The sequence below is a fragment of the Pseudophryne corroboree genome, chromosome 3 (genome assembly GCF_028390025.1).
Source record: "Pseudophryne corroboree isolate aPseCor3 chromosome 3, aPseCor3.hap2, whole genome shotgun sequence".
NCBI classification, from domain to species: Eukaryota; Metazoa; Chordata; class Amphibia; order Anura; family Myobatrachidae; genus Pseudophryne; species Pseudophryne corroboree.
In genome coordinates, this window is record NC_086446.1 from 185,350,971 (window position 1) to 185,363,178 (window position 12,208).

At 41.1% G+C, this 12,208-nt stretch overlaps 1 protein-coding gene across 14 annotated transcripts in view; it reads right to left on the minus strand.

The window, feature by feature from the left end:
• KCNMA1 (potassium calcium-activated channel subfamily M alpha 1) overlaps window positions 1-12,208 on the minus strand; it is a 1,046,495-nt gene that overhangs the window by 482,343 nt on the left and 551,944 nt on the right. For all 14 annotated transcript variants that reach the window (XM_063958697.1, XM_063958688.1, XM_063958687.1 and 11 more), the window contains exon 3: window positions 3,811-3,872. In XM_063958697.1, coding sequence (XP_063814767.1) covers window positions 3,811-3,872 — 62 coding nt within the window. The remainder of the gene's footprint in view (window positions 1-3,810; window positions 3,873-12,208) is intronic.

Below are 12,208 nucleotides of genomic sequence, written 5' to 3' on the forward strand. Positions count from 1 at the left end.
CCCGGTGTCGGTATTACGACCGCCGGGATCTCGTCCAGCGGGATCTTGACCGCATACCGGTTAGAGTGCTATATAAAACTTTTTCACTTTGTACATTAAAAAGGTAGGGCACTTTTTTTGTATAGCAGTTCACTGTAATAATCTTTAGTAATCAGTGCAAAGGCATTCCAACAGACCCAGCCAAGCAGCAGTTACACCTCCTGGCTGTCCGATGGTGGGTAAGGTTTCTATAAGACAGGGCCCTGTGTGACCTGTGTGTGGAATAACGTGTTACAAGGGACACTTACTGGCGGGCGGGGGTAATCGTGCTCCAAAAATTCTTGCACAGTATGCTATTAGTCCTGGAGCCTTTTCTAAGTGTGTAGTATAGGCCTGAATGGGGGGGGGGGGGGGGGGGGGGAGGTGGGCACTGGGCAGTGATATCACTACAGGTTCTGGCATCAGGTTTGCTGTCACTGTGTGAATCCAAGCTCAGTGTCACACTCTGCAGCCTCCCTCACCTGAGTGCAGGTGCGACTGTGTCATGCCTAGCTGAGGAGGTGGAGTGAGAGTTCGGCTTCTTTCCACATGTAACCGAGCAGATAATACATCAGTGTAGATGTAAATGTGAGATTCATTCTGTATATAATAATTATTTTCCATACAAATGTTTCCTGTGTTCTCCTTCTGTATCTTGAGGTCACACCACATTATGTTGTGGTTCGGGTGTTTATGGCTTATGTTTATATTCATTCAACCATCATCTGTCTCCTTTTCTGTTGTATGAGTGATGAAAAGGGGAAGCGTGCCATGCGACCACACCCCTCACAGAGAGGCCACGCCTTTGTCCCTTTGGCGCACGCTGGTGTGTCCTATTCGGTGATCAGTACCCTGCCCTAATAAATTCTTAGGTCAAACAATAACTAGGTCTCTACAACTGCTAAGCTAGAACTTGGCAAAATAGGAAAATACCTTCCCTTTTCTTTCTTTGTGACCTGCACCAATGAAGTGCCAGCTTTACCTAACACAAACCCAAAAAATAAGGTCTTTTCAGAGTTTGATGAATGTCACAATTTCTACATTCCATAAGAAGTGTAGAAATTGTAAAATTTTAAGATTGATGAATCCCATGCAGTATGAGCTTAGCGTTTACTTTAACCATACTTCCCAACTGTCCTGATTTTCGCGGGACACTCCCATTATTTTTGGGACTGTCCCACAGTCCTACCAGTGGTCAGCAGTGTCCCGCAGTGGGGGGATGGGGAGTTGGGAGGCTTCTGTCACTCACTGCCCTGCTTAGCAGAGCACCGGTGAATAGACGCTGTGCACATTCACATAAGACAGACAGAGGGCATGCCAGCAGCTCACAGAACACTGGCCATGCCCCCATGGTGACGGAAAACAGGGCCGTGGCTCTCGGAAGCACCATTCCAGTGAAGTCATGCCCCTTTTCAACAGGTCACACCTCCTTTTTGGGAGGGTGCGGCTTCGTCACGCGAAAGGGTCCCACCTGGTAGTTGAAAGAAGTTGGGAGGTGTGCTTTAACACAAATGATGTATTAATTTGATATGCGACACCTGTATATCTGTGTGCGACTGAGTCTCTGAATCTGCAGATGAAATGCTACGATGCAGAGGACGCGGCTTTTTTCCATGCCAAGTTCTGTTGTGCTTAATGCACACTCAGTCACACGCAGATATACAAGTGTCACATATCCAATTAATTAGCACAGTCTCCTGGTGCGTCCTAGTCATATCGCATTGCGACTAAAATGCATTTTCAGAATAACATAAACACATGATGCTAGCGAAGTTGCACGGGACCTGTCAGCTTACTTGCGCCAAGCATCTCGCTCTGCGTGGCGTATTGAGGCTAGATGTATGAGGACACATCTTTACATAACATACAGTATACTATACTTGCTGCATGCAACTGGCAGCAAAGTAGTAAAAGATCCTTAATTGTGTGGGAGCTATAGGCCCATATTCATTCTGTCAATGTATTCCAAAACTGGAGCTCAGAGAATAAATTCAGTTCTGGCCTCTGTGATTAATAATGACCATGCTGTCTTTATCCAGTATAGACATTGAATGGATATTACAGTACCTGGTATCGCAATGTTGTTCATCATCTGGACCATAATAAATCTCTAACAATGACCCTGATGCTGGAAAGACCTGTCATAAGGTTCTGTACATTATATAAGCTGAAGGCTATAAACTTTGGAAACACTTGCATCACAACTATTAGTGCACCCTACTGCAGTAATTCAAATACGATTAACCTTGGAGCCATCTGATCTCTCTCTATGTAAATAAAAATGCAAAGTTATAAAAAAAAAATTATTTCAAGTTTATCATAAGATTGACAATTTTAAGTTTTACACCACCAAAACAGAAGCATTACCAACACAGCCCCCTAACCCTAACTACAGAACACTGGTCAATATGCAGTTAATATAGTATATATTGCTTTCCTTTAATAACTACGGTAAAGGAGGATGTACTAAAATGATTTAGTGGTTATTGTTTTGAAATGGGTAAGAATTATAACTAATACCTCTCTCAGACCGCCAGCAATATACCAGGTTATTGCACATGAACATACAGCAACCCAGGATATTGTGCAGTCTGAAAGGGGCCAGTTGAAATAACCTGAGTGCAGCAACTTGGGTTAGCAACCAGGGTTGAAGACAGCTTCAACCAGGGTCGTGGTGCAGTGTGAACGAGTAAGCCAGGTTGATGCGACCCGGAAATCGTTTACACTATGGGAACTGACGGCACTTGGAGATGATGTAATTCTTCCTGGCAGCTACTCTCTGGTCCAGTGCAGCGATTGAGTGCTCAGATCCACACACCCAGCAAACTTGGTAGAAGAAGATGCATGTGCAGCAGCTCCGCACTGTCTCTTAAACTACATGATGTGGTGGCAGCTCAAGTAATTATATTATATACTGTTGCTATTGTGGTCATAATTCTCCCTTTTATATTTCTGACCTTATCTCTCTTTACATTCCCACCCGCTCTCTTTGCCTTGCTAATGCATGCCGTCTCTCCTGCCAACTAATTACCTCCGCCCACTACTACCGACAAGATTTTGCATGTGCTGCTCCCTATCTCTGAAATGCTCTACCTCTCCTCATCTGACTTTCCACCTCTCTACATAACTTTAAATGGGCTCTCAAGACACACTTCTTCACCAAACCCAGCCAACTCTCCTCCTAACCCTCTTGTCTATGTTGCCTGTCTACCCTTTCTGTGTCCCTCCGGTTTGTCAGCACTTCACCTTTTAGATTGTAAGCTCGCAAGAGCAGGGCCTTCTTTCTTCATGTGCCATTCCTTTTCTTACTTACACTATCTTATACTCCATACTCCCTTTGATGGCACCTAACCCCTGGTTTTCCATACCTGTCCTATATTGTCTTGAACTGTAAATGCTAATTTCTTGTTTACGCATTTAATTATGTACTGTATAATGGGTGCTGCTGATCCATGGTGGCACCATATAAATAAAGGATAATAATAATAATAATAATAATAATTTGAGCTGCTGGCCAAGAGGATAGGGGTTTCCGGGCAACCAGAAACCCACCCTGCGTTTGCCTATGCATGGGGCATAAAATTAACAACTGCTGCGAGGTATGTCTTTGCTAAAGATCTCTCTATAGAATCAGTGTGTCAGGGGAGGCAAAGTTCCAGCTACGCCGCTGCACAAGTTAGTATATATGAGTCTTTTTTCTTATTTAACCAGTTTTGAACTCAAAGGTGTAAGTTGCTATTTTCTATGCCATTTCCAAACAATTAGTTGTATTTTGTAAGCACATATACTCACTTGGATGAGTCAATGAAGTATATCACCAGGGCCCCAATGCTTAGAGCAAAGACTGTCACTACCTGTAGAGGAAACAGCAGCATTAGTCATGGCAAAACAGAAAGGTGCATCAGGATTCACATCATCAATAGCTACAGCACTATATATTGGACTATTTTAACTGGTATCAACATTGCAAAGCACGCTACTGAATGACAAGCAGTAGTATTGTTGTTGCATATGAACTCTTAATACACAACACTTAGATCCTGATCTGCAGAATTAAGAAAAAAGTTTGCTATAGAACTCAATACCATGTACTGTATTACGTTTATATTTTTCAAGTGATGCATAACAGGGATGTTGTTTCATGAATTAAATTTCAGTTTTTAGTAACAAACAATGCCATAACAGAGAATAAACACACCAACATGCACGCTATCTTAAGGGCCCCATACACTAGAATGATAATGCCCGATTTCATCCAATTTCGGGCATTCCGGCCGATATAGCGGGTAAAATCGCGCATTTTGGATGGGTTTCCGAGCCGATGCGCATTCCTGTGAGGGTCGGATTGTCTCCCCTAGATCGTTAGTGCTGCACTCGTGATATGTTGGTTCCCGCAGGCATGGCTGGGATCGCATACGATATATCGCATGCAAAATGTACCAAATCGTATGGAATCGTATGAACCACTCCCAGGAAGTTCCCGGGAGAGTTCAAAGGAAATTGCCTCCGACTTCAGCCTCATACATATCGTTGTAGTGTATGGGGCCCTTTACTCTACCTAATGTATTAAGCCTTAACAAGAGATAAATCTGAGACGCATGAGGAGTGATAAATGACCAGCCAGTCAGTTTCCTAACTGCCATGTCACATGCTGTGTTTGAAAAATTACAGTTAGGAGCTGGTTGGCTGTTCACTTATCACTCCTTATGCATATCAACTTTATTTCTTGTTAAGGCTTAATACATTTGGGCCATAATTAGGCTACAGAGATGGAGGGGTCAACATACAGGTTCACACAGGAGAGTTGCCTGGTGTTGTCAGAAGAAGTAAATCTGAGTCAACCCAAAATAAAACTCAGCAGAGAAAAGCAAAACATTCCTGTCTCTCATAAAGTGCAATCAACAGGCACGTGACATACAAAAGTGTCTCGTGTGGTAAATGGCTGCTAGTACTAATGGCCAAAGGCAAGAAAAAGCCCCAGTGCAGGAAGCATTACAATTGGATCAACTTTGATTGCCTCAGCATTACAGTTCTAGAAGCATGTGGTGCTCCCTACCTCTAGAATGTGATACCTCTCCCTATCAGACTCACCACCCTCTATGCAAAACTTTAAAGGGGCTCTCAAGACCCACTTCTTCATCGAACCCAGTCATCTCTTTTTGACCTAAACCGCTGTTCAACACTTACTTCTACCCCATCTGTGTCACCCAGTCTGTCTGTCCCTCCCCTTCAGAATATAAGCTCTCACAAGCAGGGCCTCTACCCTTATGTGCTCCATACTCCCTACAAAGGCACCTAACCCTCAGTTTCTGCCACGATGATGGGGACAATCCATATCAAATGGTTTAGAATTAAATTAATTGGTTGCTTGACCATTTTTTTTTTGTGTGTGATGACTCCTATTAGTCAGTCAGTAGTCAGAAACCGCCATTACTTTATTTTTATTTACCCTCATATGAAGATGGCGACCATTTTTGTATCATGTCGTATGACATTTTTCACTGTTGAGGACATTTGTGGTAAATGCAAATATCTTGGCTCAGAAAAGTCATACAAAGCTGGGATAAAAAACATTATTTTCAGCACATTTCAAACTGCGATTTATATCATATAACTATATCCTACAGTACCTCACTTCCTTATGACTGAAATTTAAGACCAAAGGGTCATTCCACATCAAATCACTCCCAAAAAATTGAAATGTCCACCACCCATCTCAGATTTTTAAGATTTATTTTTTTTAGTTAAGAGAGGATGTCAGAATAACTATTTCTGCCAAATATCTCCACTGTCTGTCAATTCGTTTATTAAATATTGATTTTTCAATGTATTAAATTATTTACTAATCACGGCTTCTTTATCCAGTTTATTTGAAGTATCACGGGTGTTTATTAACGATTCACAATGAAATTTGGACCCCTAAGGTAACTCTTCCTCCCGAATCCAAAAATCCAAACTAAATCAATTTATCTGCTTTACATTTCAAGTTACGGTAAAAACGCATGTTTTTCGAAAAGACTTAAAACGCTAGGTTCAATCAACATTAGATATCCCAATTTTTTTATGTGCTTGACAAAAGTATACATTACTACCACACAAAAAAAATCAGCATGGTACTCTGCTTCATAGCGTAGAAAAAAAAATAATGTAGTTGACGTTCAATTACTGTTGTACCGCACACATAATTAACACAAGAAACCATGAAATGTAAAAACTTAAACATAACTTGAGTCCCTAACTTATTTAATGTCACAGAATACATGGTAAGGGATATGGTCATCAGGTCGGCACAGCTTAGGTCGACAGTCATTAGGTCGACCACTGAAGGTCGACATGCATTAGGTCGACATGGCCATTGGGTCGACATGTGCTAGGTCGACAGGTCAAAAGGTCGACGTAAGTTTTTCACTTTTTTTTTCTTTTCATTTTTGACTTTTTCCATACTTGACAATCCACGTGGACTACGATTGGAACGGTAACATGTGCCGAGCGAAGCTAGGCTCCTTGCCTGAAGGGGACACGGTGCACTAATTGGGGTTGCACGTCACTTTACGAAGAAAACGACACCAAAAACAGTCCAAAAACTCATGTCGACCTTTTCACCTGCCGACCTAGTACATGCCGACCTAATGCTCATGTCGACCTAATGACTGTCGACCTAAGTTGAGTCGACCCAACGACCCATACCCCATTGTAAAACAATCAAGAAAACTTAAAGAAACCCATGGCATACTGGCAGAATCTGAAAAATATAGAGGGAAAGCTCTTCCTGTACAAATCGTTCATCAGGTGCAGCAGTTTTACGAAGATGATAAACATTCTCGGATGTGCCCTGGGAAGAAAGTTTGTTTCTGTAAAAGTTCCAAGAGGAAAAATAATTCACACACAGAAAAGGATACTCCTAATAAACTTGAAAGAGCTTCATCTTGCTTTCAATTACCGTTTTCCAGACATTCAAGTTGGATTGTCTAAGGTTTGTTCTTTACGACCTACATGGTGTGTTAGCGTTGCTGCAAGAGGTATGCATTCTGTGTGTGTTTGTGAAACTTACCAAAACGTAAAAAATTATTGGTTGCTGCTCTACCACTAAAGATGGACTACAAAGACCTAACTGAAATCCTTGATTGTTCTTCAGTCTCAAAAACTTATATGTTTCATCGATGTGATAAATGCCCAGGTCTGGAAGCACTTCAAAAAATAGTTGAAAAACTTTTTCATGATTGTGACATGGATGATGAGGACACAAGGACACAATTCTATATAAGCAGTGGGTCCACACTGACCAAATTAAATTGGTTATAATCACTAGTACTGTGGAACAATTTCATGCAGAATATTATTAATTTGCATGTCAGGATGCAATTCAAGGATTCCACTGGGACACTTCACAAGCAACACTTCATCTATTTGCGTGCATACGCGTGCACTTGCGGGCACACCAGCTACATCTGTTTTTTAAGCAGGATGATTGTGTGACACTTTAAACTGTGTGAGTCTGTGTGTTATAAGTGATACCCGTGACCATGTAGCCATAACTGTGCATGCCTTCATTACGGTAGTTATGAAACACTTAGCGGAACTATTACTAAAATTGGAGTATGTTCACTACTTTAGTGATGATGCTAGTAAACGTCTAGCCACCCGCACCAGTCTGCAAGCAGTAGAAACTCATCACATCTTGACACCTTTTGACCTGTATAGCTGGGTTGAAAAGATACATGGCATAAAGTTTTTCTACGTGTCACAAAATTAAATACAAGACTGCAAAACCAAGCTGCATAGCCGTCTAGAAACAGGAAAGACTGTAGTAGGAACACTTACTCATCACCAATTTAGCCTATTAGTTATGATGAACTAGACATATTCCTATTGTCATCAGACGACATGAAGACAGCAGGAACCACAGTTTGGGGGGGTATCCAATTACAGGTGAAAATACATCAGGTGATTTTTCCTGATGTTTCACCCATATTTGTTTCTACAGGCTATTTGATTTGGTCGCCTGTAAAAAAAAAAAAATACATTATCTCCCAAAAACACACAGGTTCAGTGAAACCTGTGTGTTTTTGGTAGAAACAGCTCCGTTTCCATAGATTTGGTTTCGCTTGCCTGAGGCAGGTAAAACAAAATCCTTGATAAGCCGGCGTGAACAGCGGCTTTACAGGGCTAATTGGATAGCCCCCGGCGGGACAATTAGCCACGTTAATTTACTGTGGCTAATTGCATAACCCCTTTAGTATCAGTATGACCACAGTCACATAATGTAGACAAAAGTGATCTGCAACCTGGAACATACATAGCAGCAGTGTATGATAACATTTGGTACACAGGGTATATCATTCAATTTAGTGAGGAGAAACAATATGTGCTGGTAGGTATCCGGTTGATAGATAGACTGTGTCTAGTGGTTAGACAGTCAATAGATAGACACCATATGTTAGACAGACATTAGGTCGACAGGGTCAAAAGGTCGACATGAAAATGGTCGACATGAAAAAGATAGACAAATGTTTGTTTGTTTTTAACGTGTTTTTGGACTATTTCATACCTTCTCTATCCATGTCGGCATAGAGTTGGTTATAAACCTTGAGGCAAGCGTAGCGAGCCACCGAGCCCGAAGCGTGGCAAGCGAAGCGAGCCCCGCGAGGGTATGCCTTTCTACAATTGGAGGTCCCAGATGACAAAACTATCCACAAAAACCCCAAAAATGCAAAAAACATGGTGTCTACCTGTTTTTATGTCGACAATTTTCATGTCGACATTTTGAACCTGTTGACCTTTTGTACTGTCTACCTTTTTTCATGTCGACCCTTTGACCCTGTCGACCGAATGTCTGTCTAACATATGGTGTCTATCTATTGACTGTCTAACTAGACACTGTCTATCTTTTATACCACACCCGTGCTGGTACACTTCATGATATGAAACCAATAAACAAATGTGTTGTCCTGGCCTTCAGTATTTTGTTCCTTTTATTCACATCCTCTGTGTAATGGAAGTGCCCACTATCCAAGGAAGTACTGGAAGGCACTGTCTGCTGACACTTTAAGGAAAATTACAAACAATTGCAACAGGTTCCAAACAAGGGAAAGATAATGTGATTGTTGGCTCAACTTAAGTTATGTTTACATTTTTACATTTAATGGTTTCTTGTGGTAATTATGTATGCGATACAACAGTAATTGAACATCAACTTCATGATTTTTTTTTCTCCACTATGAAACAGAGTACCACGCTGATTTTTTTGTGTGGTAATAATGTATACCTTTCCTAATCACCTAAAAAAAATTGGGATATCTAATGTTGATTGAACCTAGTGTTTTTAAGTATTTTCGATAAAAACGTGCGTTTTTGCCATAACCTGAAACGTAAGGCAGATAAAGTGATTTTGTTTGGATTTTTGGATTCCGGAAGAAGAGTTACCATAGGGGTGAACATTTTGTTGTGATTCCTTAATATACAACCGGCTTACTTCAAATAAACTGGATAAAGAAGCCGCGATTAGTTAATACTTTAATAAATAAAAAAAATCAATATATAATAAACTAATTGTCACACAGTTGAGATATTTGTCAGAAATAGTTTTTTTGACATCCTCTCATAACTAAAAAAAAATTCATAAAAATCTGAGATGGGTGGTGGACACGCCTGGTTGAACTGACATGGAATGAGCCCAATGTAAATTGCCAGATTTTTTTTTTTTTAAAAGTCAATTTTTTGGATTGTATTTCAGTGGGAAGGAATACAATTTCAGAGCTGTAATTTTTGGGGGGAATAGTTATATACTTAAAGATTTGCCAAACAAATTTTGAGTTATCTATCTTGTCTACTTTTTTCATTACAGAAGAAATTGCTATTTTTTTCTGTTTTTCACCTAAATTGACCTCTAATATCTCTGGTGGGGGACCTGATATAATTTAAAGTTTGCAGCATACATAGTACTGTATGAGGGGTAACTTAAAAGAATTTGGTGTTTGATTTGTATTTTTTTTTTTTATTTAATTATTTTTCCATTTTTTGATATTCCCGATTTTGACATTTGATACTGATATTTGCTCCTAGTGTAGCTTTGTTCCACATGGAATATCAAACTTCATATTTTTTTTACAGTTACCCCTCGTAGCGTACTGTGACATTTTTATCAGGTCCCCCACCAGAGGTATTAGATGTCAATGTAGGTGAAAAACAGAAAAAGCAAGCAGTTTCAAAGTGCTCAAATAAAAAAGTATACAAGATAGATAACTCATAATTTGTTTGGCAAATCTTTGAGTATATGACTATTCACCCCCAAAAAAATTACAGCTCTGAAATTTTATTCCTTACCACCGAAATACAATCCAAAAAAAATACTTTTTAAAAAATCTTACAATTAAATGTGGGCTTAAATTTCAGTCAAGGAAGTGATGTAGGGAAATAGTTATATGACAAATATGTAGCTTGAAATGTGCAGAAATAATGTTTTTTTATCCCAGCTTTCTATGACTTTTCTGAGCTGAGAAATTGCATTTACCCCACAGGTTCGCAAGAGTGAAAAATGTCATACGCCATGATACAAAAATGACCATCTTCATATGAATGTAAATAAAAATAAAATAATGGTGGTTTCTGACTACTAACTTACAGGGGTCATCACACACAAAAAATAAAAAATAAATGGTCAAGCAACCAGGGCTGTCCCATTCCACATGGATTGACCTGATAATTATTTCAGTGTCCTGTCCCCTGATGAAGAAATGTCTATATAGCATGTACTTGTCCTACATTATCTTGTGCTGTAAAGGCCCATAATCACTAGTCGATAAACTGAACAACGTCGCTCATTTTGACCCTTCCTGAGCGACGTTGTTTACTATATCGACTAGTGTGCACCCTATAAACGACGAGTGATGCATGGCCTCGCGGGTCACTAATGACCCTCTGTCTCGGCCGTGCATGCAGCTCAATTTGGACTCATCGCGGCATGACGTCACTGTGCGATACAGTGTGTATGCCCGCCGTCACGCGGCCCGGGCTGGGAGAGGGACACACTAGGTGATGTCGCTCACCTAGCACATCGCCTAGTGTGTACCCACCTTTAGTCTTTGTTTTCTTGTTTTGCTAATTTGTTTATGTACTTTGTTAAGCGCTGTGGAACCCTTGTGTCACAACAAAAATGTACAATAATAATAAGATTTTAAACCTACCGGTAAATCTTTTTCTCCTAGTCCGTAGAGGATGCTGGGGACTCCGTAAGGACCATGGGGAATAGACGGGCTCCGCAGGAGACATGGGCACTAAAAAGAACTTTAGGTATGGGTGTGCACTGGCTCCTCCCTCTATGCCCCTCCTCCAGACCTCAGTTAGAGAAACTGTGCCCAGAGGAGACGGACAGTACGAGGAAAGGATTTTCGTTAATCTAAGGGCAAGATTCATACCAGCCCACACCATCCACACCGTATAACCTGGAATATACGCATCCAGTCAACAGTATGAAACAAAACAGCATCAGCCCGAGACTGATCAAAACTGTAACATAACCCTTATGTAAGCAGATACTATATACAAGTCTTGCAGAATGTAGTCCGCACTGGGACGGGCGCCCAGCATCCTCTACGGACTAGGAGAAAAAGATTTACCGGTAGGTTTAAAATCTTATTTTCTCTTACGTCCTAGAGGATGCTGGGGACTCCGTAAGGACCATGGGGATTATACCAAAGCTCCAAAACGGGCGGGAGAGTGCGGATGACTCTGCAGCACCGATTGAGCAAACATGAGGTCCTCATCAGCCAAGGTATCAAACTTGTAGAACTTTGCAAAGGTGTTTGAACCCGACCAAGTCTCCGCTCGGCAAAGCTGTAATATGGGCCGCCCAAGACGAATCCACCTTCCTAGTGGAATGGGCCTTTACAGAATTTGATAACGGCAATCCAGCCATAGAATGAGCCTGCTGAATTGTGTTACAGATCCAGCGAGCAATAGTCTGCTTAGAAGCAGGAGCGCCAACCTTGTTGGCTGCATACAGGACAAAGAGAGCCTCTGTTTTCCTAACCCGAGCCGTTCTGGCCACATCAATTTTCAATGCCCTGACCACATCAAGGGACTCGGAATCCTCCAAGTCCCGCGTAGCCACAGGCACCACAATAGGTTGGTTCATATGAAAAGATGAAACCACCTTGGGCAAAAATTGAGGACGAGTCCGCAACTCCGCTCT